Below are 25,465 nucleotides of genomic sequence, written 5' to 3' on the forward strand. Positions count from 1 at the left end.
TGTGTGTGTGTGTGTGTGTGTGTGTGTGTGTGTGTGTGTGTGTGTGTGTGTGTGTGTGTGTGTATCATGTGATTGAATTGCAAATGCATCTTGTGTAATTGATGAGTCACAGTCTCTCTCTCTCTCTGTCTCTGTCTCTGTCTCTGTGGGTGTTTCTTGTCCTCGTCCAGTCCAAGGAGTCGTCATCAGTGCTGAGCTGCGACGTATCCCCAGACGACAAGTACATCGTGACAGGCTCGGGGGACAAGAAGGCCACCGTGTACGAGGTGGTCTACTGAGAGGGCGGACAAATTTGGTTGCCTTGACAACCGATCACCCATCCCATACCGTGGAAGTCTGTCTCCGTACCATACTTTGAAAAGCAAGAGCGGGCAGAGAATGACACTGCTCGTGAAAAAAAAAAAAGGGATTTCGGGGGGGGATTTTTATTTTTTTTTGGTCTTATGGTAAAACTAAATAAATAATTCAAAGGCTAACATACCCAATTTGTGCTCGTGGACGATACCCACCAGACCACACGCCTGACAGGCATGCATCCAATACAAATACTACAGTATGAACTCATTATACTTGATTTCATCTCATCTTTTTTTTAAGTTGACCTGAAAAAGTTATGATGCATTTTAGGTTCATATTAAAATTTTACCCGAAATCTCAACATCACAAACTTTTTGTCAGGATTGTATCCACTAATGTGTGTGTGCAGGCTGAACGAGAGGGGGGAGGGGAGGGGGGGACGGAGGGAAATGTAAATGAAAAGGAGTCGGCTGCCTAATGAGGACTGTTTCCTAATTAAGAGCTCAGCAGAGGAAGCGAAGCCCCTCCCCTTACCAGCTCCCCCAAGACAAGCACTGATAGAGCAGACTGTCGATTCATTAGGCGCACGCATACTCACGGGAGGCTGTAATGAGGCCCACGCCACGCCGCCGCACGCTCTACCCGCCGAGAGGTGTCACGAGCTCGGGGAAGCTCCCACGTCACCCAGGGAGGGATGCAACGGGGGTACACGACTACCCGGCTTCCCCTGCTTATTATTCTTATCTTTTATTTCTAATGAGCAACACTGTCTTCTTCTGACAGCCAACAGAGGGCCTCACTGGTGTGCCCTCCCCCAACTCGTACACTCCCTCCACACGCCTCCTTTCAAATGTTGCACAACATGTGTCGATTTTGCATCCGTACCATTGACAATGTTGTACTTCTTTCCAGGCTCTTCTCTCCATTTCATTTTGAATGTCTGTCTGAAATATGTATTCAAGGTTGCCTGTAACAAATGTGTCAAAATGCAACGTGACTTTTTTTAAGCCTCCTAATAAAGTTTGACAGGCAGCATCAACAAAGCCACTTGCCCTTCAAGTGGTTTCCAGTGTGCTTCATCGTCTTCATTTCTTTCACGAAAACCTGGCCAGACTTTGTACAAAATGGCTGAAGGCAGAACCACTTTTGACATGACCAAATTTACAGAGGGAAATAATGAAAGTTCGAAATAATCTCAACAGGGTTCCCACAGGTCCTTAAAGTTCATCAAAATCCATAAAAAAGTTGTAAAGTTATGTTCTTAACTTTCAGGGAAAGCTTTTGAAATAAAAAAAAATCCTTAAAAATTAACTTGTCATTTCATTTGTGTATGTCATTTTCGGAAAATGTGAATAGTTTTGTCGGAAAATGCGCCTGGCGCCCTTCCCCTCAAACCTCGCTGTCGGGCTACATGCCTGAAATAAAAGCAAGTGGAAGAGCAGGAACGTTGATCTACAAATGCAGCATTTGTAGAGAAGAGAGAGAAAAAAAGCGATAGAATAAAGAGAAAAAAAGAGTGAGAGAAAAAAAGCGATAGAATAAAGAGAAAAAAAGAGTGAGAGAAAAAAAGCGATAGAATAAAGAGAAAAAAAGAGTGAGAGAAAAAAAGCGATAGAATAAAGAGAAAAAAAGAGTGAGAGAAAAAAAGCGATAGAATAAAGAGAAAAAAAGAGTGAGAGAAAAAAAGCGATAGAATAAAGAGAAAAAAAGAGTGAGAGAAAAAAAGCGATAGAATAAAGAGAAAAAAAGAGTGAGAGAAAAAAAGCGATAGAATAAAGAGAAAAAAAGAGTGAGAGAAAAAAAGCGATAGAATAAAGAGAAAAAAAGAGTGAGAGAAAAAAAGCGATAGAATAAAGAGAAAAAAAGAGTGAGAGAAAAAAAGCGATAGAATAAAGAGAAAAAAAGAGTGAGAGAAAAAAAGCGATAGAATAAAGAGAAAAAAAGAGTGAGAGAAAAAAAGCGATAGAATAAAGAGAAAAAAAGAGTGAGAGAAAAAAAGCGATAGAATAAAGAGAAAAAAAGAGTGAGAGAAAAAAAGCGATAGAATAAAGAGAAAAAAAGAGTGAGAGAAAAAAAGCGATAGAATAAAGAGAAAAAAAGAGTGAGAGAAAAAAAGCGATAGAATAAAGAGAAAAAAAGAGTGAGAGAAAAAAAGCGATAGAATAAAGAGAAAAAAAGAGTGAGAGAAAAAAAGCGATAGAATAAAGAGAAAAAAAGAGTGAGAGAAAAAAAGCGATAGAATAAAGAGAAAAAAAGAGTGAGAGAAAAAAAGCGATAGAATAAAGAGAAAAAAAGAGTGAGAGAAAAAAAGCGATAGAATAAAGAGAAAAAAAGAGTGAGAGAAAAAAAGCGATAGAATAAAGAGAAAAAAAGAGTGAGAGAAAAAAAGAGAAAAAAAAGTTTTTTTCTCACTTTTTTTTCTCTTTTGTTTCTATCGCTTTTTTCTCTCACTCTTTTTTTTCTCTTTTTATACTATCGCTTTTTTCTCTCACTCTTTTCTCTTTTTTTCTCTTTTTATTCTATCGCTTTTTTCTCTCACTCTTTTTTTTCTCTTTTTATTCTATCGCTTTTTTTCTCTCTTTTATTGTATTGCTTTTTTTTCTCTCACTGTTTTTATTCTATTGCTTTTTTCTCTCTCTTTTTTTCTTTTTATTCTATCGCTTTTTTCTCTCACTCTTTTTTCTCTTTTTATTCTATCGCTTTTTTCTCTCACTCTTTTTTCTCTTTTTATTCTATCGCTTTTTTCTCTCACTCTTTTTTCTCTTTTTATTCTATCGCTTTTTTCTCTCACTCTTTTTTCTCTTTTTATTCTATCGCTTTTTTCTCTCACTCTTTTTTCTCTTTTTATTCTATCGCTTTTTTCTCTCACTCTTTTTTCTCTTTTTATTCTATCGCTTTTTTCTCTCACTCTTTTTTCTCTTTTTATTCTATCGCTTTTTTCTCTCACTCTTTTTTCTCTTTTTATTCTATCGCTTTTTTCTCTCACTCTTTTTTCTCTTTTTATTCTATCGCTTTTTTCTCTCACTCTTTTTTCTCTTTTTATTCTATCGCTTTTTTCTCTCACTCTTTTTTCTCTTTTTATTCTATCGCTTTTTTCTCTCACTCTTTTTTCTCTTTTTATTCTATCGCTTTTTTCTCTCACTCTTTTTTCTCTTTTTATTCTATCGCTTTTTTCTCTCACTCTTTTTTCTCTTTTTATTCTATCGCTTTTTTCTCTCACTCTTTTTTCTCTTTTTATTCTATCGCTTTTTTCTCTCACTCTTTTTTCTCTTTTTATTCTATCGCTTTTTTCTCTCACTCTTTTTTCTCTTTTTATTCTATCGCTTTTTTCTCTCACTCTTTTTTCTCTTTTTATTCTATCGCTTTTTTCTCTCACTCTTTTTTCTCTTTTTATTCTATCGCTTTTTTCTCTCACTCTTTTTTCTCTTTTTATTCTATCGCTTTTTTCTCTCACTCTTTTTTCTCTTTTTATTCTATCGCTTTTTTCTCTCACTCTTTTTTCTCTTTTTATTCTATCGCTTTTTTCTCTCACTCTTTTTTCTCTTTTTATTCTATCGCTTTTTTCTCTCACTCTTTTTTCTCTTTTTATTCTATCGCTTTTTTCTCTCACTCTTTTTTCTCTTTTTATTCTATCGCTTTTTTCTCTCACTCTTTTTTCTCTTTTTATTCTATCGCTTTTTTCTCTCACTCTTTTTTCTCTTTTTATTCTATCGCTTTTTTCTCTCACTCTTTTTTCTCTTTTTATTCTATCGCTTTTTTCTCTCACTCTTTTTTCTCTTTTTATTCTATCGCTTTTTTCTCTCACTCTTTTTTCTCTTTTTATTCTATCGCTTTTTTCTCTCACTCTTTTTTCTCTTTTTATTCTATCGCTTTTTTCTCTCACTCTTTTTTCTCTTTTTATTCTATCGCTTTTTTCTCTCACTCTTTTTTCTCTTTTTATTCTATCGCTTTTTTCTCTCACTCTTTTTTCTCTTTTTATTCTATCGCTTTTTTCTCTCACTCTTTTTTCTCTTTTTATTCTATCGCTTTTTTCTCTCACTCTTTTTTCTCTTTTTATTCTATCGCTTTTTTCTCTCACTCTTTTTTCTCTTTTTATTCTATCGCTTTTTTCTCTCACTCTTTTTTCTCTTTTTATTCTATCGCTTTTTTCTCTCACTCTTTTTTCTCTTTTTATTCTATCGCTTTTTTCTCTCACTCTTTTTTCTCTTTTTATTCTATCGCTTTTTTCTCTCACTCTTTTTTCTCTTTTTATTCTATCGCTTTTTTCTCTCACTCTTTTTTCTCTTTTTATTCTATCGCTTTTTTCTCTCACTCTTTTTTCTCTTTTTATTCTATCGCTTTTTTCTCTCACTCTTTTTTCTCTTTTTATTCTATCGCTTTTTTCTCTCACTCTTTTTTCTCTTTTTATTCTATCGCTTTTTTCTCTCACTCTTTTTTCTCTTTTTATTCTATCGCTTTTTTCTCTCACTCTTTTTTCTCTTTTTATTCTATCGCTTTTTTCTCTCACTCTTTTTTCTCTTTTTATTCTATCGCTTTTTTCTCTCACTCTTTTTTCTCTTTTTATTCTATCGCTTTTTTCTCTCACTCTTTTTTCTCTTTTTATTCTATCGCTTTTTTCTCTCACTCTTTTTTCTCTTTTTATTCTATCGCTTTTTTCTCTCACTCTTTTTTCTCTTTTTATTCTATCGCTTTTTTCTCTCACTCTTTTTTCTCTTTTTATTCTATCGCTTTTTTCTCTCACTCTTTTTTCTCTTTTTATTCTATCGCTTTTTTCTCTCACTCTTTTTTCTCTTTTTATTCTATCGCTTTTTTCTCTCACTCTTTTTTCTCTTTTTATTCTATCGCTTTTTTCTCTCACTCTTTTTTCTCTTTTTATTCTATCGCTTTTTTCTCTCACTCTTTTTTCTCTTTTTATTCTATCGCTTTTTTCTCTCACTCTTTTTTCTCTTTTTATTCTATCGCTTTTTTCTCTCACTCTTTTTTCTCTTTTTATTCTATCGCTTTTTTCTCTCACTCTTTTTTCTCTTTTTATTCTATCGCTTTTTTCTCTCACTCTTTTTTCTCTTTTTATTCTATCGCTTTTTTCTCTCACTCTTTTTTCTCTTTTTATTCTATCGCTTTTTTCTCTCACTCTTTTTTCTCTTTTTATTCTATCGCTTTTTTCTCTCACTCTTTTTTCTCTTTTTATTCTATCGCTTTTTTCTCTCACTCTTTTTTCTCTTTTTATTCTATCGCTTTTTTCTCTCACTCTTTTTTCTCTTTTTATTCTATCGCTTTTTTCTCTCACTCTTTTTTCTCTTTTTATTCTATCGCTTTTTTCTCTCACTCTTTTTTCTCTTTTTATTCTATCGCTTTTTTCTCTCACTCTTTTTTCTCTTTTTATTCTATCGCTTTTTTCTCTCACTCTTTTTTCTCTTTTTATTCTATCGCTTTTTTCTCTCACTCTTTTTTCTCTTTTTATTCTATCGCTTTTTTCTCTCACTCTTTTTTTCTCTTTTTATTCTATCGGTTTTTTTCTCTCTTTTTTTCTCTTTTTATTCGATCGTTTTTTTCTCTCTCTTTTATTCTATCGCTTTTTTTCTCTTTTTATTCCATCGCTTTTTTTCTCTCCCTCTTTTTATTCTATCGCTTTTTTCTCTCTCTCTTTTTTCTCTTTTAATTCTATTGCTTTTTTTCTCTCTCTTTTTTCTCTTATTATTCTAGCGCTTTTTTCTCTCTCTCTTTTTTCTCTTTTAATTCTATTGCTTTTTTTCTCTCTCTTTTTTCTCTTATTATTCTAGCGCTTTTTTCTCTCTCTCTTTTTTCTCTTTTAATTCTATTGCTTTTTTTCTCTCTCTTTTTTCTCTTATTATTCTAGCGCTTTTTTCTCTCTCTCTTTTTTCTCTTTTAATTCTATTGCTTTTTTTCTCTCTCTTTTTTCTCTTATTATTCTAGCGCTTTTTTCTCTCTCTCTTTTTTCTCTTTTAATTCTATTGCTTTTTTTCTCTCTCTTTTTTCTCTTATTATTCTAGCGCTTTTTTCTCTCTCTCTTTTTTCTCTTTTAATTCTATTGCTTTTTTTCTCTCTCTTTTTTCTCTTATTATTCTAGCGCTTTTTTCTCTCTCTCTTTTTTCTCTTTTAATTCTATTGCTTTTTTTCTCTCTCTTTTTTCTCTTATTATTCTAGCGCTTTTTTCTCTCTCTCTTTTTTCTCTTTTAATTCTATTGCTTTTTTTCTCTCTCTTTTTTCTCTTATTATTCTAGCGCTTTTTTCTCTCTCTCTTTTTTCTCTTTTAATTCTATTGCTTTTTTTCTCTCTCTTTTTTCTCTTATTATTCTAGCGCTTTTTTCTCTCTCTCTTTTTTCTCTTTTAATTCTATTGCTTTTTTTCTCTCTCTTTTTTCTCTTATTATTCTAGCGCTTTTTTCTCTCTCTCTTTTTTCTCTTTTAATTCTATTGCTTTTTTTCTCTCTCTTTTTTCTCTTATTATTCTAGCGCTTTTTTCTCTCTCTCTTTTTTCTCTTTTAATTCTATTGCTTTTTTTCTCTCTCTTTTTTCTCTTATTATTCTAGCGCTTTTTTCTCTCTCTCTTTTTTCTCTTTTAATTCTATTGCTTTTTTTCTCTCTCTTTTTTCTCTTATTATTCTAGCGCTTTTTTCTCTCTCTCTTTTTTCTCTTTTAATTCTATTGCTTTTTTTCTCTCTCTTTTTTCTCTTATTATTCTAGCGCTTTTTTCTCTCTCTCTTTTTTCTCTTTTAATTCTATTGCTTTTTTTCTCTCTCTTTTTTCTCTTATTATTCTAGCGCTTTTTTCTCTCTCTCTTTTTTCTCTTTTAATTCTATTGCTTTTTTTCTCTCTCTTTTTTCTCTTATTATTCTAGCGCTTTTTTCTCTCTCTCTTTTTTCTCTTTTAATTCTATTGCTTTTTTTCTCTCTCTTTTTTCTCTTATTATTCTAGCGCTTTTTTCTCTCTCTCTTTTTTCTCTTTTAATTCTATTGCTTTTTTTCTCTCTCTTTTTTCTCTTATTATTCTAGCGCTTTTTTCTCTCTCTCTTTTTTCTCTTTTAATTCTATTGCTTTTTTTCTCTCTCTTTTTTCTCTTATTATTCTAGCGCTTTTTTCTCTCTCTCTTTTTTCTCTTTTAATTCTATTGCTTTTTTTCTCTCTCTTTTTTCTCTTATTATTCTAGCGCTTTTTTCTCTCTCTCTTTTTTCTCTTTTAATTCTATTGCTTTTTTTCTCTCTCTTTTTTCTCTTATTATTCTAGCGCTTTTTTCTCTCTCTCTTTTTTCTCTTTTAATTCTATTGCTTTTTTTCTCTCTCTTTTTTCTCTTATTATTCTAGCGCTTTTTTCTCTCTCTCTTTTTTCTCTTTTAATTCTATTGCTTTTTTTCTCTCTCTTTTTTCTCTTATTATTCTAGCGCTTTTTTCTCTCTCTCTTTTTTCTCTTTTAATTCTATTGCTTTTTTTCTCTCTCTTTTTTCTCTTATTATTCTAGCGCTTTTTTCTCTCTCTCTTTTTTCTCTTTTAATTCTATTGCTTTTTTTCTCTCTCTTTTTTCTCTTATTATTCTAGCGCTTTTTTCTCTCTCTCTTTTTTCTCTTTTAATTCTATTGCTTTTTTTCTCTCTCTTTTTTCTCTTATTATTCTAGCGCTTTTTTCTCTCTCTCTTTTTTCTCTTTTAATTCTATTGCTTTTTTTCTCTCTCTTTTTTCTCTTATTATTCTAGCGCTTTTTTCTCTCTCTCTTTTTTCTCTTTTAATTCTATTGCTTTTTTTCTCTCTCTTTTTTCTCTTATTATTCTAGCGCTTTTTTCTCTCTCTCTTTTTTCTCTTTTAATTCTATTGCTTTTTTTCTCTCTCTTTTTTCTCTTATTATTCTAGCGCTTTTTTCTCTCTCTCTTTTTTCTCTTTTAATTCTATTGCTTTTTTTCTCTCTCTTTTTTCTCTTATTATTCTAGCGCTTTTTTCTCTCTCTCTTTTTTCTCTTTTAATTCTATTGCTTTTTTTCTCTCTCTTTTTTCTCTTATTATTCTAGCGCTTTTTTCTCTCTCTCTTTTTTCTCTTTTAATTCTATTGCTTTTTTTCTCTCTCTTTTTTCTCTTATTATTCTAGCGCTTTTTTCTCTCTCTCTTTTTTCTCTTTTAATTCTATTGCTTTTTTTCTCTCTCTTTTTTCTCTTATTATTCTAGCGCTTTTTTCTCTCTCTCTTTTTTCTCTTTTAATTCTATTGCTTTTTTTCTCTCTCTTTTTTCTCTTATTATTCTAGCGCTTTTTTCTCTCTCTCTTTTTTCTCTTTTAATTCTATTGCTTTTTTTCTCTCTCTTTTTTCTCTTATTATTCTAGCGCTTTTTTCTCTCTCTCTTTTTTCTCTTTTAATTCTATTGCTTTTTTTCTCTCTCTTTTTTCTCTTATTATTCTAGCGCTTTTTTCTCTCTCTCTTTTTTCTCTTTTAATTCTATTGCTTTTTTTCTCTCTCTTTTTTCTCTTATTATTCTAGCGCTTTTTTCTCTCTCTCTTTTTTCTCTTTTAATTCTATTGCTTTTTTTCTCTCTCTTTTTTCTCTTATTATTCTAGCGCTTTTTTCTCTCTCTCTTTTTTCTCTTTTAATTCTATTGCTTTTTTTCTCTCTCTTTTTTTCTCTTTTTATTCTATCACTTTTTTCTCTTTTTTTCTCATTTTATTCTATCGCTTTTTTTCTCTTTTTATTCCATCGCTTTTTTTCTCTCCCTCTTTTTATTCTATCGCTTTTTTCTCTTTTTCTTTTTATTCTATCGCTTTTTTCTCTTTTTTTCTCTTTTTATTCTATCGCTTTTTTTCTCACTCTTTTTTTCTCTTTTTATTCTATCGCTTTTTTCTCTAACTCTTTTTTTCTTTTTATTCTAGTGCTTTTTTTCTCTCTCTTTTTTTCTCTTTTTATTCTATCGCTTTTTTTCTCTCTCTTTTCTTCCTCTTTTTATTCTATCGCTTTTTTTCTCTCTCTCTTTTTTTCTCTTTTTATTCTAAGTCTCGTTTTGAGTGACCCAAATGATTCTGGTGCAGTTCTGTCGTAAACCAGCCTTATTTTGGTGCAGTTCTGTCAAAACCCAGCCACTAATTGAACAAATAACATAAATTCAACTCCCGACACAAAGGGTCGAATGAGGTCCCCACAGTTGCCTTTCGAGAACTTTATTTACAGCCATTTAGAAGCCAGCAAACAGGTAAGCTTGAACATGAAGCAGCCAATGTTGCTCTGTTGTCACGTCTCTGGTGGAACTGCTCATGTTTTCTGGAAAACAAAAACACCAAACAAAAAAAACCCAAGCAATTTTTGATGCCACCCATTGTGTCTTTTTCGGAGATTGTACAATCAGGTTTAATGCTGTAGATCAACCCCCCAAAAAACCCAGTCGGTTCCAAAGCCGCCTTTCGTCCCATCTCCTTGTGGTCCACAAAGTTTAAAAAAAAAATGTTATGTTGCGAATGTCTTGTCCACTACAGAGGTTTGATTTTGTTGAGAAAAAAAAAAGGAAAGATCTTTGGAGGAATCCCATACTTGCTCAGCTGTCCACTAATCGACTTTCTCGCAGCGTTAAAAAACAGTTTGAAGTCTTTTCTGGTCATTTTTTGCCAACCAAAACAAACAAACAAAAAAAGTAGTCGAGTGTCTGTTTTCCACAGGCGTGTTGATGACCTGGTTCAGTAGATGACTTCGTACACTGTGGCCTTCTTGTCCCCTGAGCCTGTCACAATGAACTGGTCGTCAGGGGAGATGTCGCAGCTCAGCACAGACGATGACTCCTTGGACTGGGAAAAAAAAAAAAAAACACAAACACACAGTAAGTCCTTTTGGAAATTTCACCTGAAACAGTGGGAGGCTGTTGAAAGGAACGGTTGCGTGAAGGGTGACCTGGAATATGCTGGAGCCGTAAGGTGTCCGCCACGCGTTCAGCAGGTTGTCTTTGCCGGTGCTCACAAACCATTTACCTGCAGGGGGCGTGCGCGAGCACAACATTAGGTGCGGGTCCAAGCTAACCGTTGCCTTCAGAACGTAGTGCGGTTGGAGAATGCCCACGACGGCGATGCAAGTGTACAAATACTTTATTCTGGTCACAATGAAAACTTTAAAAAATAATATTTAAATACATAAAGATATCCATAGCGATATTTAGACAGACGGATACTGTAAAGCAGGGGTGTCAAACTCATTTTTGTCGCGGGCCACATTGTAGTTACCAGTTTCCCTTGGAGTGCCGTTACAAATTTTGGGAAACCATATCAATGTTTAATCACCTCCACATAGTACATACGCAGCGCACAACAAATTGATGGATAACCAGTTTTAAAATCAGAAGTCAAGAATAATGACTGTTTTTGTGGATTACATGTGACAATTTGAAATTTTGGTTCAGACTTTAGCAAGCATCATGGAACTTGACATGCATGATTTGCTTCCGCGGGCCGCGTAAAATGATGTGGCGGGTCAGATCTGGCCCCCGGAGTTTCCCTTGGAGTGCCGTTACAAATTTTGGGAAACCATATCAATGTTTAATCACCTCCACATAGTACATACGCAGCGCACAACAAATTGATGGATAACCAGTTTTAAAATCAGAAGTCAAGAATAATGACTGTTTTTGTGGATTACATGTGACAATTTGAAATTTTGGTTCAGACTTTAGCAAGCATCATGGAACTTGACATGCATGATTTGCTTCCGCGGGCCGCGTAAAATGATGTGGCGGGTCAGATCTGGCCCCCGGGCCCTGACTTTGACACCATGCTGTCAGGGGTAGGTACCTCCAGTGCATATTTTAAATGTTTTCTAATTCCTCCAATACACGTGATTCAAATGATCAGATCCTCATCTAGCTCTGCCGGAGCCTGATAAAGGTCCTGATCATTTGAAACATCTAAAACATGCAGGTAAGCGGCCCGAGGAATGGAGTTTGAGAGAGAGGGAGAGAGAGACTGTCCATAAAGTTATCGAGTTTGGAATATGGGCCTCAAGCCTGCGTTAGGGTTTCTAGTAAGGCATGCGCTCACCGCAGTAGGCAAACTTGAGCGAGAGCACGCAGCTCTCGTGAAGGTGCAGCTGGTACTTGTCGGGCTTGGACACGTGGAGCACTTCCACGTTGCTGCTCTCCATCCCCACCGCCAGCCACTCGCCCGTCGGACAGTAACCCAGCGAGAAGATCTGCCGACGGCGACGTGGACATTTTGACAAAAGGGTTCAGGCTTGAAACGAAGTCTGCCTAGCGACAAGCGATGGCGCACCTGCGAGGTGAAGTCGTGCTGCTGCAGCTGCCGCCCTTCCCTCAGGTCCCAGCAGCGCACGGTGTTGTCCAGCCCCCCCGTCCACAGCTTGGTGCCGTCGTTGGAAATGTCGATGCAGCTCGCTCCGTCCGTGTGGCCCTGGAACTGTCTGTGGCAACGACAAACGCATTCGATACGGGCAAAACATGAGCGCGATACGTTCTGGGCCTCTGTCAGCTTCCAACAGTGGACGAGAGCTTCGTCGGCAACCGCGACTCTCCTTTCCACACGTGCGAGGGGGTAAAAGTATGATTTCAAAATGAAAGCCGAACAACCTTCACGATAGCGGCGGGATCACCGTATCGAAGCGCTATAGCGAATTCGTTCTCGGTTTCCAGAGGCGAGGCATGGGCGCGGTTACCTGACGAGCGTCTGGTTGTGCAGGTCCCAGACGACGATGTTGCCGTCGCTGCAGCAGGAGAAGCACACCTTGTTGTCGGGCGAGATGGCCAGCGCGTAGCAGGCGGGCGCCGAGGACGTCAGCTCGGCTTTGATGCGAGGGGTGGGCGTGGCCAGGTCCCAGATGGACAGCGTGCTGGCCTCGCCGCCCACGATCAGCGTGCGCCCGTCCGACAGAAGTTTGCACGAGCGGATGTAGTTATCGCGGTTCTGATTGGATGACAGACGGAGAGATTTGGTTTGATAAAATGACATACAACTTTTGTTTACATATACAGATCAGTCTACACTTTGTTTTTACACAAATAGAAATTAAATAGGAGGGAAGAATCATAAAATGTAAGGAAGGAAAATGTATGTTACTGATATTTTAGGAAACCTCATTTGAGCATGATCAGTGGAAATAATAATCAAAATAAATGCACAAATTTAAGGACCAATCCATTTGTATATCTTTGGTACATGTTACATACAAATGATATCATTTTAAAGAGACAGGAAAATATGCATGATATTTATGTATCCTAAAGACGCGGAAAGAGGACGGACCAGGCAGTCGAGCTGCGCCATGGGACTCTTGCTGCCCGGCTGGCTGATGTCCCAGACCTTGACGCAGCCTTTGCCCCCCGTGTAGACGTGGCGCGTGGACGTGCTGATGGTGACGGCGCACACCACCTCGCCGTGGCTCAGGCTGTGGATCTGCCGCGCGTGGCGAGGGATGCCCGGCCCCAGCAGGGCGTCCGGGGGGAAGGGCACCGGCTGCATCTGCCCGTCCGCGCTCACGTGGAACGAGTAAGCCCTGTGCGGGGAAAAACAGGAGGGAGGGGCCATTACAACTGGAATTTTGTGTTTAACAGTATTTCTGAAATGTTATTATGAGACCATATTGCCCAGCCATGACGGTCAAGAAATGAAACCATTCGGTTGAGTGTCATAAGCACAAACTTACGGTTTCCCAGAGGCGGCTGACTGCAGGCTGGCAGGCAAGCCGGGCACTCTCATGTGTGGGTGTGGAGACTCGTAGCCCACCTGTGCATCAAAACAAGCGAGAGAGCTGAACTGACTTTAACAAGCACAGCTAATTGCAGTGTTCTTGATGATTGATGCAGTTTTTCTATAGATGGCGCCACCTTTGTGCCAAGGCACTATTTATTGAGTTGAGGCGTTTCATTTGACAATAGTGGCGTTTTGCCCCCCCTCTTGTCGCATATATGAGCCATTAAAAGCCGCTTGTGGCGCAGGTGTCAATCGCAAGCGCATTTCCAGTGCAAAGGGGAACACCGTCATGCATCGTCTCCATCCAAACTCTCTTCTGCTGACTTATTGCAGGTGCTCACCACTGGGGAGCGTCCATAGCCCGCCGCTGCCGCCGCCGCCGCCGCGACAGCCGCCGCCGCCGCTCCGTTCATCTGCGGGGAGACCAGGTGGAGGCCGGCGCCATAGGCCGCCGCCGCCGCGGGCAAGTCGCCGTTGACCCCGGGAGGGGGCAGGCCGAAAGCCCCCGGGGGGTACGGTCCCTGCACGACCAAGGGGTTCCTCAGACCCAGAGCTGTGGAGAAGAGCTGCGGGTTATCTCACGTGCGTTCATGATGCCGCTCCAGCTTTCTAACTGAATGAGAGACGCCGCAGTGCCGGAACACGAGTGCCCCCTGCTGGCTGTCGGGCGGTACCTCCCTGCAGAGACAATTGACAGCAGCAGTGCGGAGTGTGTGCACGTGTTCAAAAGTGCTGACAGGAGACGACAGGAGGAAAGAGCCACGCACGCCATCGATGCCGTGCTCATTATGAAGCAGTCAATCAAGTCGGCTAATCTTCCCATTTATTCGATCTTGGCCCGCGGTCGCGTATTAAAAGGGTCCGGTCGGCGGTTGGCTTGCGAGGGGGAACGAGCGAGAGATGGCCGCCGCCCATACTAATCACTGCCGTTTTAGCATTCACACAACATGGAACGTCAGTGCTGGCAAATTATACAAGGGTGGGCCAAAAGCAGGTCTACACCTTTCAATGTTTTTTCAAACTTTTTTTTTTTTTTTTTAAATAAGGCCAAGGGATAAGGGCAAAAGCATCCGAGCATTCTGGACCGCAGGAAGAAGAGCAGAAAAGTGATTTTAAGCCAAGGAAGGAAGGAAGCAAGATAAAAGTGGGGCTGGGAGAAGAAGGGAGGAAAGAGGTCAGGAGGCAGTAAATGAAAAAGCAGGACTGAGGTGGAAGGAACGAGGGCACTCCGTTTACGACCGAGTTTCATTTCTATGGCGGCAACGTGACATGAATTTGTCCGCCTAAAGAGTCTCTTTGGGGGCGGCACCTTGATCACACACCAAACGTATTTCTGTGTGATCCGCCTGTACTACATTCAAATTTAGGGAGCAATCCGACAAAATCTCGACAACAAGTTTGTTTATATAGGACCGATTAGGGGGACTTGTCATGGTGTCTCACCTAGTGGGTCAACACCAGGCTTGCCAGGAATGGGTCTGAATTGTGGCGGTCCACTCGGTCCAGGGGTATTTGATTCTTGCGACATGGGAGTGCCTGGCTTCATACCTGGAGTGCTGGACTTCTCTCTCTGCACAGGAAGAAAATAAAGCAATAGTTTTAGTTCGGAGCACTGCACCTCGCGACCGACCAGTGCAGGGTGTACGCCCAAAGTCAGCTGTGATAGGCTCCAGCTCACCCGCCACCCTCATGAGGACAAGCGGCGTTGAAAATTGATGAACTGATTCGAGATAATAATACAGTGAACTCAACATTTTTTTTCCTTTCTCTTTACTATTTTTATATCATATTTTAGGATGGGGAAATATTCTATGGACTAAGGAGACAAAAGATGAATGTTTCGGAAGATTCGCAGCCCATTAAATCCAGAATAAAAATAACTAAACACTCGATCAAAAGAACAACGTGCCAACCATCAAACATGAAGGTGGCAGTGTGATGGTGTGGGCCTGCTTTGCTCCTTCAGGACCTGGGTGACTTTGCTGTGTTCGCAATTACTGCGTCAAAGTCCAGATTTGAATCCAATTGAGATGCTGTGTGCTCAAAAATGTCGTAATATGTCTCACTGAAAACAAGATGAAAAATAGGGCAAAATTGCTTCACAGGCATGCAAAAGACGCATTACAATTTATTGCAAATGCTTGATTGTTATTGCTGCCAAAGGTTTTGCCCCGAAAAAGAATCACGATTTAGAAATTGCTTTTGATGTTTAATCGTCTTTGTGAGATTAAAAATAATTGCTCTTTTTCACAGCGCTGTTTTAAAATGAGTCTATCAATGCGGCACTGAACCAAAAATGTAATAATTACTATTTTCCTACTCGCCATTTTAAAGGGGCTCCCCCCCCAACATCTGCATCTAAAGAGAACCCATCCGATTCAACGTGCTACCTGCGTGGGCTCCTTGCCACGAGACGGTGACGCGGCGCTACTGGAGGACGCCAGCGAGGTGGGGCTGGCCTGCGGGGGAACTTCCTTGCGAGAGGGCGGCATCTTGTCCAGGCCGTTCTCCCTGGACGAGTAGGACTGAACACTGCGGGGTGATGACGGGTCCTGGGTTGTCAGAGAGCGGAGACATTTAGCATACTTCAAATAACCCAAATTTAAAACTGCGACATGGCATGCACACACCTCGTCAACCACCAAGTTATCATCGCTTTTATCCGCATCGCTGCCCTGCAAAAGGAAAGAAAGTAGAGAAAGAAATGCGTGACAATAAGTTCACTAACAATCACTTAGATTTTCTACAAAAAGTCCGACGGCAAAGATGGTGCCGCGAAACCGCTTGTATGTTACAAAAATAAACGTCGTACATTATACTTTGCTACATTATACTTTGCTGCACACCAACTAGTTTTTATTTCATAAAAAGTCATGTTAAGATTTTGATAGAGTCAGCTCAAGATGAAGCTGAAATCGTATACGTATCGGCCAGTTAAATCAAGTCGCACAATTAAAGGAACTCAGAAGTCGAGTGGAACAGCGCGCGGGCGAGCTCACATAGTCCGTCATGAACTCCTTCTCGTCAGCTTTCCTCTTCTTGCCGTTGCTGAGGTAGTCTGCTGCGGGGCGACCTTTGTCCCCATTGGAGAGGGAGCTCTGCGGGGAGGGAGAGGAAGAGGGACGGAAGCAAAAGAACGGGAGTGACAGAGGAGAGGACGTTAAGAGGGCGACGACGAGGTGAGAGTGACCGCAATGAATCATCGAAAAAGACTCATAAACTGCAGACAAACGTGGGGGGGGGGGGATAGAACCCAACAAATATATCACTTACTCATTAATGACTTCTTTTTTTTTTTTCTCGCAGTGTTGCTATCCTGAGCTGATGAAACAATATTTTAAATGCTTTTAAATGACTAGACTTAAGACAACAGAGTATTTCCTAAGATTGAAAATGTACTTTTAATGGCTTGTATACAAACAGTTGAGTGTCGGCCCAGCCATCAAGCGTGAAATTAAACAACCAAGTTCATCTTTTTGTTGCAGCCCCTTTGCGGTTTGGGAAAACGCGCCGTCCACAGAACAGTGGGGCTGATTTACATAATAACTGCCCCTTGACAGAGTTTTCCCACCTATGACATGATCGGAAGTCCGGGCAAAGATCCAGAGCCACTTTTAAGCGACAACAAAAATGAGTGTCTGTCTTGTTAAATCCAGGAGGGGATGGAAGGAGTGGCGAGGTGAAGGCGGATTGTCTTCGAAATGTGGGAGGAGAGAGGGGGCGGGGTCAGACTGCTCAATTTACCCCGCCCAACCCTATGATCAATTTACGCCAGTTGTGCCACCAGACAACCTTTTGGGACATGCTATATTACAAAAACTGTCGATACACGCTGAATCTGATTGCTTATAGGGAAGGCTAACATCTTGAAATGTTCCGAAATTCTTCGGACCAAAAACTAGCTACGATCCTGAAAAGGAAAAGAGGCTCCACATACCACAGTGTGTATTTCTATGTGGTGAAATGCTTTGTACTCACTGGTCCTGCTTCGCGGTCTGTTTTCCAGGCAGGAGGGTCCCCCAAAAATAAAGAAGAAAACATTTGCCATGAGATAACAATATTCTATTTCCTTTAAAACAGCTGTGCCAAGACGTTAACTACCTGTAACGTCTTCGGATGTCATTGTAACCATCATACACAAGACGCTCGGTCCAGCTCTAATCTTGTGGAGCCACGTCATTTAGCTTGCCCGACTGAGTTCTTTGGTGAGGACTCAAACTTCACCGCCATTACAAAACAGAAATCCTTTGCAGTTTTGTATCACCCCTCTGTATTGCGTACATGGTTCCAATTTAGTAGCAATTGGACTAAATCTCTCGAAGAGGTTTCTTTTGGAAAAGGTCCTTGAAAATGGACAAAATGGCCACTTCAAACCAAAATGTCTGGACTTGCAGTTTTTAGATGTGACTTTTTGATACAATTCACGAAACAACTAATGATTAAAGTGCCACTAAACTTCCACGCAGCGGTATTGTAATTTCCTGTTACTGTGTATCATTGATATTTCCGGTTTCCTGTTATGTCTACCTCGTCAATGAATTCCCATAAATACTTTACAATCGATCAACAAAATACACAAAAAGCAGTAAGGAGATGGATAATGAAACTTTCAATGCGTATTGTAAAATGTCGTATCCAGAATTGTGACCGCATCCATCGTGTTTCGGCATCAAATTTCTATATACGGTCGGTACCGTATGATACTGCCGCATGGTGGAAAGGCACACAAACCAGGAGTAGCACAATGTTGATTGAATTAAAGCAAAAAAAGTTTTCTTAAAATTATATTTAATTTTGTCATTACTGTACATTTATATGCAGTATTGTCCAAAAAAAAACAACAAAACGGTACAGACATTCGTTGGTGTTTTGTCGGGGGTGGTTGAATGGATGAAAGGGATTAGCATTCATTTAAATGATGACCTCACCACTAAAGTCAAGGTAGCACTTCTCTTTCACTCTCAATTACTCATTCATGTTGAAATTCTGCAGTCTTATACCTCTGTGATGCTCGGCAGCGGCGGCGGCGGCAGCGGCGGCCTCGAGGTGAGCCCTTTCGTCCTTGGCGGCCAGCTGAGCCCCCAGAGCCCCCGACAAGGCCAGCAGCCCGGAGCCCCCGCCCAGGGCCAAGCCGGGATGGGGCAGTCCTGACGGGTGCGGGCCCACCGGCAGACCCTGCGTATGCTGCGAGAGGTGCTGCGCCTGAAGCTGCTGCTGCATGGAGGGTGGGGGGAGGGGGGGAAGACACGGGTGACTTATAGGTGCTTCTAGGGGGGTGAAGTCCAGAGCAGGAAAGCAGGAATTGCAGTGGGAGAAATGCACAAGTCAGGGCAGTGGGCCTAATGTGGGAATCGTATTTGCATGTGAAAATGCCAGTGGGACAATTTCAAGTCCAATCATACCAAACTAATGTGCAGTGGGCCTAAAAGGGTGCCTCATTAGTTATTTTTAAAAAGTGGAGAAAAAGGAGGGAAAAATAAACGTGAGGATAAGGTACACACGCTATGAGGCAGAGGGGGGAGCCCACGTACCCCTATGGAAGCATTTAACTCCCCCATGGTCACCTGTTTGGCGCGCTCCATAGCTTGGACCACCTGTTGCTGGTGCTGCAGGGCGGGGGGCAGGGGGGGAAGAAAAAGGCAGAGGTCACTCGAAGGACACGCCGTGTTCGCGCCCATTAATATTCATTGTGTGGAAAGCGGATTGATTAGCATGAAAACCTATTTAGCATGTAGGAATGCGTGTGGCCAGTTGGCTATCGCGGGGAAGGAGTGTGCTTCCAGGTTCTTCTGTGTATGCGTGCGTGTGCGTGTGCGTGTGTGTGTGTGTGTGTGTGTGTGTGTATGTGTGTGTGGCACAACCCTTGACATTTACGCTCTTGCGTGTGCATTTGTCTTTGCTTAGACATTTTGGCTGTAAAAATGCTTGGATGAGCAGTTTTTTGCCCTATTACATTCTGTCCGTGTATGTGTACCGAAATGTGTGTGTGTGTGTGTGTGTGTGTGTGTGTGTGTGTGTGTGTGTGTTTTGTCTCTCTTTGTGTGGCACAGCCCTTGGCATTTACACCTTTATTGTGTGGACATTTGTCTTTGGCTGTACATTGTGGCCTGGTAAAATGCTTGGGTGAGCTTCATTCACACTATTAGAGCGTGTGCGCGCACGCGCTTGTCGTTTATCTTTTTGCGGCACAACCCTTGACATTTACACCTTTTTTGGGTGAGGACTTATCTCTGGCTGGATATTTGGGCTGGAAAACGCTATGGGACAAACTTTCACCCTATCAGATACTGTGTATATGTGTGTGTGTGTGTGTGTGTGTGTGTGTGTGTGTGTGTGTGTGTGTGTGTGTGTACGTGCAGCCCACCTCCTGTGACAGGAATGGGATGAGTTGAGCACAGATCACATTCAGGCGTTTGGCAATCTCCGTCTGCAAGCGGGGGAGGGGAAAAAAAAAAAAAAAAGATATTTGATGAATAAACAGACACACAAAGATGCGCACACACACGCGCACACACACAAATGCAGCAGCACTTGCACTCCGTCGCTGACCCGCTTCTCCCCCAGATCCCCCCGTGTGGTAAATATTTCAGCCGCTTACATCTGGTCCATGCAAATGGAATCTTTGCCAGGGAGTTGGACTAAAATATTCATGGTGAGCATCTGCTGTGGCCACAGCCAGCCCACACACACGCACACACACGCACAAACACACACACACTAACAGTGGGTGTGTGTTGTGGTGGTTTGAGAAAAAGATCTTTTGTGTGTGCGCTCCTCAGATGTTTGCATATGCGTTCGCTTTCTGTTTGTTTGCGTGCATGTGTGTGTGTGTGTTTCGCGCCAGGGGTCAATTGCGCTTACTGAGCGTGTGTTTCCCAGCGCTCTACGGCACAGCCAACTCCTCTTCCTCATCCTCCCGTCTCATCGAATGTGTTTACGCCACAACAACAAAAGTAGGGGCGGGAATCAAATAGATTTCATCACCAAATGTATCAAGATTAGCGATAATCCATATGTTGGACGAAAAGTGTTTCTATTGGTCGTTTGGCAGCGCTGACAATGCACGGAGGAGAATTTTAGTTAGAATATCAATATTTGATGGTGTACCTGCACTGTGGTGTCAGCGACGTGCTACATAAGCAGGCAGGCAATAGTTTGATGTTTGTATTTTGGCGCGTGCCCGTTGACCACAGGAAGGAAGCATGTCTTCCTTTTTTTTTTTTTTTTTTTAAACAGTCATTTTTTTTCACGACTGGACAGTAACATCATTGTGATGCCCTCAATGTGAAAACTAAAACTTACTTCGAAATGCTTGTCTTTAATTAGCGTTGGACAAAAAAAAAATAATAATAATAAAATAAAAAACACACGCATTGTTATCTGTAGTGGTGCAATGTTGAATTACGGTCTAGAATTCCTTTCAGCTCAATGCCAGCAATATGAATGAACATACTTTTCAGAAAGCCAATTCCCACCTAATTTCGACAATAGAAATTAGACATAGTAACAGCATCATTAAAAAAATAGATATATTTCACTCTGTGGCTACTGAATAACTTGTTTTCTAATTGAACAACTGAAATAAATTCCATTTTCCATATTGTAACAGCGATGCAGCTGGAAAGTGTGGCATTTGCGTTAATATTAATGCATTGTATGTCTGCCATTCCCCCATGCTGGTGTTTAGGCTCCAAAAGCACTGTTGCCACGGAAACCAGCAAACATTGCCTTGGTTTGGCTTTTAGTTAAAAATAGTCTTGCTTTAAAAAAAAAAAAAAAAAAAAAAAAAAACCCTGTGTTTATTCCAAGTCGGCCTTCTTCCATACCTCCCTTGCCGATATTATTGATTAGTGTTACATGCTTCGGTGCATCCAAGCACACTCGCAAGCGCGCACACACACACACACACACTCACAACACACACACACCATCAAGGCCGTTAGGGCCAGTAATGATATGCATGCAGAGATCATGACAACATCATTATGGCTGCAGGCTGTTTGTCTAGTTGACAGCCAGCCTGTGCTGAGGTGTGTGTATGTGTGTGTGTGTGTGTGCGCGCATGCGCTCACACATACACAGGCACACAACCCCATTCCCTCCTAAGTGATTTATTGACGCCGGACTGAACTTCCACCCCCTCCTTTTTTCTTCCTCCACTCTCTCATTCCTCTTGCTTGGCCACATACACCCCCCCATCCTCCTCCCAATCCATCAGCCCCCACCATCCCTCGGCCCCGCCTGCCCAGGGGAGACACAATGATTTCTTGTTAGAGAACTCCAACTACTAAATGACATCTTCAGGAGGGAGGAAAGGAAAAGGGGCAACAGAGAGAAAGGGGAAGAAGGGGGGGGCAGAAGGAGGAGAAGAAGAGATGAGGGGGTGATGGAACGGGAGAGGAGAGGATTGGGTGGCGAGGAAGTGTGACAATGAGGCGAGGAGAAACAGACGGGAGAAAGGTGGGGGAGGAAAATCGACATCTTTGGGAAGAGTGTATGACCTGATTGAAAGTGAAATCCAGCATGGACTGTTTATGTCCGCGAGGAAGACGGGGGAAAGCGAAGATAAAGAGGAAATCAAAAGAGAGGCGCAGGATGCAGAAGAAACGGAGAATTAAAAGCAAAAAAAAAAAACAAAAAAACAGCAGAAGACAAAAGAAATGTAGAAGGAGGAGTCGTGACAGACAGACTGGAGCAAAAATGATAAGAAGAAAATTTTTCATCGAGTGTCGGACGGAATTCTGCATGGAGATCCTGTTTCAGCGCCTTGGTGGATATTTGAGGAAGGATACTTATGAAAGGGAGGGAGAAAGAACGTCGGGGAGGAAAATGGTTCAAAGTGACATTGAATGAGAATGAAAAAGGAAAAAAAAAAGAAATGTTGCTCACCTGTTTGTGCATTTCGATGTTCAAACCGTAGGACATCTCGTAATACTGCAACACACGCAAACAAACTGTTCAATCACAGGAATGATCTTACTTCTTATGTTTAGTTATGATAAGCATCCCTTCATTTTTAAAGCAGGACATTATTTAAAATTGGTAGTGCAGAAAATGCACTGACATGAATTGATGAGGATTCAATTCCTAGTTTGGTCCCTAACATCGATGATCAGTGTTTTCTAAATTAATCCTTTGAGGGTCAGCGGTGACGAGAGTGGACAGATATTCAAATGTTGTTTTCTCAAATATGACTTCATCTTAATGTCACCGATGTGTATCAACCGCTACAACGGACCCTTCTGCATGTTGCCAGTGTGTCGACATTGAAGAAATGAAAAACTGGTGGCACCATAAGATATTACTCTTATCTCAATTGTTGGCTTTTTCTACAATTTGGCGACGGCAGCCTGCAATATGACCTCGGAAAGCCATCAGCGCTCGGAAAAAAAACGGGGCCTGAAGGGTATCCGCGAGGCCTCCGAGTGAGCACGAGCGAGGAAAGAATTTAGTCGGACCGCCGCAATAATCACGTCTAATTTGAGCGATTTGAACCTTTTGACTCCTAAGAAGAGCAGTGAGGAGCACAGAAGAGAGTGGAGAGCCAACGAGAGACAGGCGGCACTTTTTTCCTTTTCTCTCTCTCTCGCTCTCTCATTTTAAAGTCGGATGCTTCGCAAAGTGACAGGCTGACATTTGCTTTTCAGAGAGGAGATTGGCAAGTTGGCACGCCAGAACATTCTGGCAGGATGGCAGGAGAGGAGATGGGCAGGGGTTGTCTCTCTGCAGACATCTTTTCTTGGCAAGTCTGCGCGTGTGTGTGCGCGCATGCAGGTGTGTATGTGCATGTGTTGCTGTTTGTCTGCGCCTCCATAAAAGATGCCTTTCCTGGCAGCTGGCAGCTCCGCTTGACAGTTGGTGTGCCAAGTTTCGCCTGTTGCTTAGCAACACTCAAACTCCCCTCCACCACCACCACCACCCCCCAAAATCAGCCGCCAGGAGAGGAGACCTCGCCAAACCGCCCCCTAGCCCCGATTTTCTTTAGCAAGAGCCAAAACTTCAAGCCCCATCCCCTCCACCTCCACACATCGATACACAATTCCAAGCCCGATGCCAGGAATGCCACAAAGCATTTTTTTGGCAGGGCTCAAGTGGGTTCTTGGCAGCCAGCACGGGTTCAGCTGTGGTGGCGAGGGGTTCAGATGGCAGGCAGAATTCCCGCCGACTGAACGGACCCAAGTATTCACAGAACGCCACCCTCATGGTACCGCCGCAGCGCAGCCAAGTGGAAACACACATTAACCTCAAAACTTGTGCGCGCCTCATTTGTTTTCGGCGCAACATTTCCATACTTTGCTAGTTCTTTGACCATTCGTGGCTGTGACCCCGCTAATTGAAACCAGTTAAGCACTTCATTTGGCCTCAAGGCACGATTCATCAACAATCAATTTTGCCCGGCTGATCAAATAGCCAATTATTACGAAGCCGATCCTTCGCGTGACCGTTTGAGAGAAGCTATTGCCAAGCCCAAATTACCAAAGAAAGGAATGAACCGATTAATATGTCACCGGTGCCATGTAAATGAGTGTTCTGCAACTTCTATTGACTCAAGGTACAGGCTGCATTTCACATTAGGGTACACCCTCAATTAAGTCATAAATGCGCTTGGAGTGGAAGCCAGGCCTGTTTAGTCGAACACAAAGCAGTTATTATTCTCTTGCATGACGGCAACAGGTGGATTCTGCTAACTAATGGAAGGTCATTTCACTCCTGTGCCTGTCACTATATGTTGCTGGCATAGATAGATGGACAAAGATTTGGGTTTTTTTTTTGTTTTGAGAAACATTAACACATTGGTTGGGAATCACCGGTGCAGAAATACTGCAATGTGATGAGCAGCCTCGGGTTGACATCACAGCCATCTGATTGGTCCCTTCTTGAGTGCTGCCGTAACGGTCTGACCATTTCACACAATTGCCTTTAGCCCAGGTGTCCACGTTGCACACGCACGTACTGTAAATGCTGCTTACTCCCTGGTAGAAAGTGTTCGTGTGTGTGCGCGTGAGTGTGTGTGTGGTCTTGCATGTGGTTCCTGGTGGGTGTTTAGCAGCTGTTTGCAGATGAAAAAGACCCAGACGACTTGGCTCACCATAACATAGTGTCTCTGGATCTCAGTCTTCTCGGTGGCCAGTTTCTCACATTCCAGCTTCAAACTGCAAAGAGAGGAAACGACACAAGGCGGCCAAAGCCGCTGTTAGATATCTATCGTTTGAATTTGACTCCAAATGAATATATTTATAAAAAAAAAAAAAAAAAAGTCTCAATTGGTGACAAAGGTCCCGCTTGCCTCTTCATCATGCAACACTAAGGCAGAGGGGATGTTGGGGGGTGGGGGGGTGTCAGCGTTAGGTGATGACAAACAATTAGCAGCTCGCAGCAGAGGAGAAACAGACAAGTCACACTTTGATCCTGACATCTATGCAATGTGTCGCTCTCTTTTGGGCTCTAAGTGACCTATTTGTCCTTAAATGTTTGTTTTCCTTCTGCCACCAACTTAGAATGAGTGCGTTGGAAAAAAAAAGCCCAAAACAAATTAGGAAAGCAACGTGTCGATACTGTACGTCTGCACTCGTGTTTCGAAAAATGTACCGAAACTATGCGACCGATAGCACCATACCAGGCTAACAGATACCTTCTCGGTAGGAGCCATCTCGGTCCGCACTTTAAGGTAAAAAGATGCCAACACTTTTAGCCGACTTCAAATTAGGCTCCGCTCGGGCGGCGGCGAGGGACGCTGCACCCTCGCAAATGGCAGCAGTGGGTCAAACCGGCAAGCACCGAGCTTTGCGCTCAGTCGCCGGCTCCATTCTGACCGGGTCGGACTTCTCGTCACAAAGCCATCGAGGCTTGGCGCGGTGAGTAAAGTAAGTGATTGTGTGATAAAGCACCACTTCAGTTGTCCTGTCGTTTTCATTTTACAAGTTGTGGACTTTTCTCAAGAAGCAGATTTGTATTTCTTTTCGACTTCATTTTCATCCGTCTTCAGGTTTGTTTGTTTTTAACAAGCCGACTCGACATTCTTCATCTCTTATTTCTTTGTCCCTCATCTACGTACGCGTTTACATAGCGCCCCTAGTGTTCAGACTGAGACATCACATAACTGAAATGCCTTGTGGTGGAGGCTGCAGTCGAGTGAAATCTGTGGCAAGACTTTTGAGAAAAACATGTCAATTGACGTTAAAATGTTACCAGCAGAAAGTGTTGCTTTGTTTTATTCTGTACATTTTACAACATCACTTTAAAAGACTATGGTTTGTAATGCTGTTTTAGAATAATTATAAAAACACACTTTCTAAAAATTATGACTTTTCCTAACTTAAAATGTCTCTTTACCTGAAAAAAAAATCCTCATGGATATGAATTTTAATAAATTATGCTCCCGACCTAAACAAATAAATATAAATAAATCTTACAAATAATACAAAAAAAATAACCCAAAACAAATCACTCTTAAAAAGATTATTTTTCTTTCTTCATAATAGATAGACTCCCCCCCAAAA

At 41.0% G+C, this 25,465-nt stretch overlaps 2 protein-coding genes across 14 annotated transcripts in view; one reads left to right on the forward strand and one right to left on the reverse strand.

Moving 5' to 3' along the window:
• tle2b (TLE family member 2, transcriptional corepressor b) overlaps positions 1 to 1,425 on the forward strand; it is a 71,136-nt gene extending 69,711 nt beyond the window's left edge. For all 7 annotated transcript variants that reach the window (XM_019897027.1, XM_019897030.1, XM_019897026.1 and 4 more), the window contains one exon: positions 171 to 1,425. In XM_019897027.1, coding sequence (XP_019752586.1) covers positions 171 to 278 — 108 coding nt within the window. In that variant the 3' untranslated portion in view covers positions 279 to 1,425. The remainder of the gene's footprint in view (positions 1 to 170) is intronic.
• An 8,297-nt stretch (positions 1,426 to 9,722) lies between these two features.
• tle2a (TLE family member 2, transcriptional corepressor a) overlaps positions 9,723 to 25,465 on the reverse strand; it is a 57,197-nt gene continuing 41,454 nt past the window's right edge. For 2 of the 7 annotated variants that reach the window (XM_019897101.1, XM_019897100.1), the window contains 18 exons: positions 24,055 to 24,118; positions 21,855 to 21,899; positions 19,330 to 19,392; positions 18,467 to 18,571; positions 17,966 to 18,179; positions 16,944 to 16,960; positions 15,965 to 16,063; positions 15,596 to 15,640; positions 15,356 to 15,517; positions 14,409 to 14,535; positions 13,307 to 13,518; positions 12,919 to 12,998; positions 12,519 to 12,768; positions 11,932 to 12,179; positions 11,532 to 11,679; positions 11,301 to 11,451; positions 10,165 to 10,241; positions 9,723 to 10,061 (listed from right to left, as the gene is read on the reverse strand). In XM_019897101.1, coding sequence (XP_019752660.1) covers positions 9,954 to 10,061; positions 10,165 to 10,241; positions 11,301 to 11,451; positions 11,532 to 11,679; positions 11,932 to 12,179; positions 12,519 to 12,768; positions 12,919 to 12,998; positions 13,307 to 13,518; positions 14,409 to 14,535; positions 15,356 to 15,517; positions 15,596 to 15,640; positions 15,965 to 16,063; positions 16,944 to 16,960; positions 17,966 to 18,179; positions 18,467 to 18,571; positions 19,330 to 19,392; positions 21,855 to 21,899; positions 24,055 to 24,118 — 2,215 coding nt within the window. In that variant the 3' untranslated portion in view covers positions 9,723 to 9,953. The remainder of the gene's footprint in view (positions 10,062 to 10,164; positions 10,242 to 11,300; positions 11,452 to 11,531; positions 11,680 to 11,931; positions 12,180 to 12,518; positions 12,769 to 12,918; positions 12,999 to 13,306; positions 13,519 to 14,408; positions 14,536 to 15,355; positions 15,518 to 15,595; positions 15,641 to 15,964; positions 16,064 to 16,943; positions 16,961 to 17,965; positions 18,180 to 18,466; positions 18,572 to 19,329; positions 19,393 to 21,854; positions 21,900 to 24,054; positions 24,119 to 25,465) is intronic. The other 5 variants (XM_019897106.1, XM_019897105.1, XM_019897104.1 and 2 more) reach the window with 5 other exon arrangements.

Source organism: Hippocampus comes, unplaced genomic scaffold, assembly GCF_001891065.2.
Source record: "Hippocampus comes isolate QL1 unplaced genomic scaffold, H_comes_QL1_v1.1 scaffold22, whole genome shotgun sequence".
Taxonomy (NCBI): domain Eukaryota; kingdom Metazoa; phylum Chordata; class Actinopteri; order Syngnathiformes; family Syngnathidae; genus Hippocampus; species Hippocampus comes.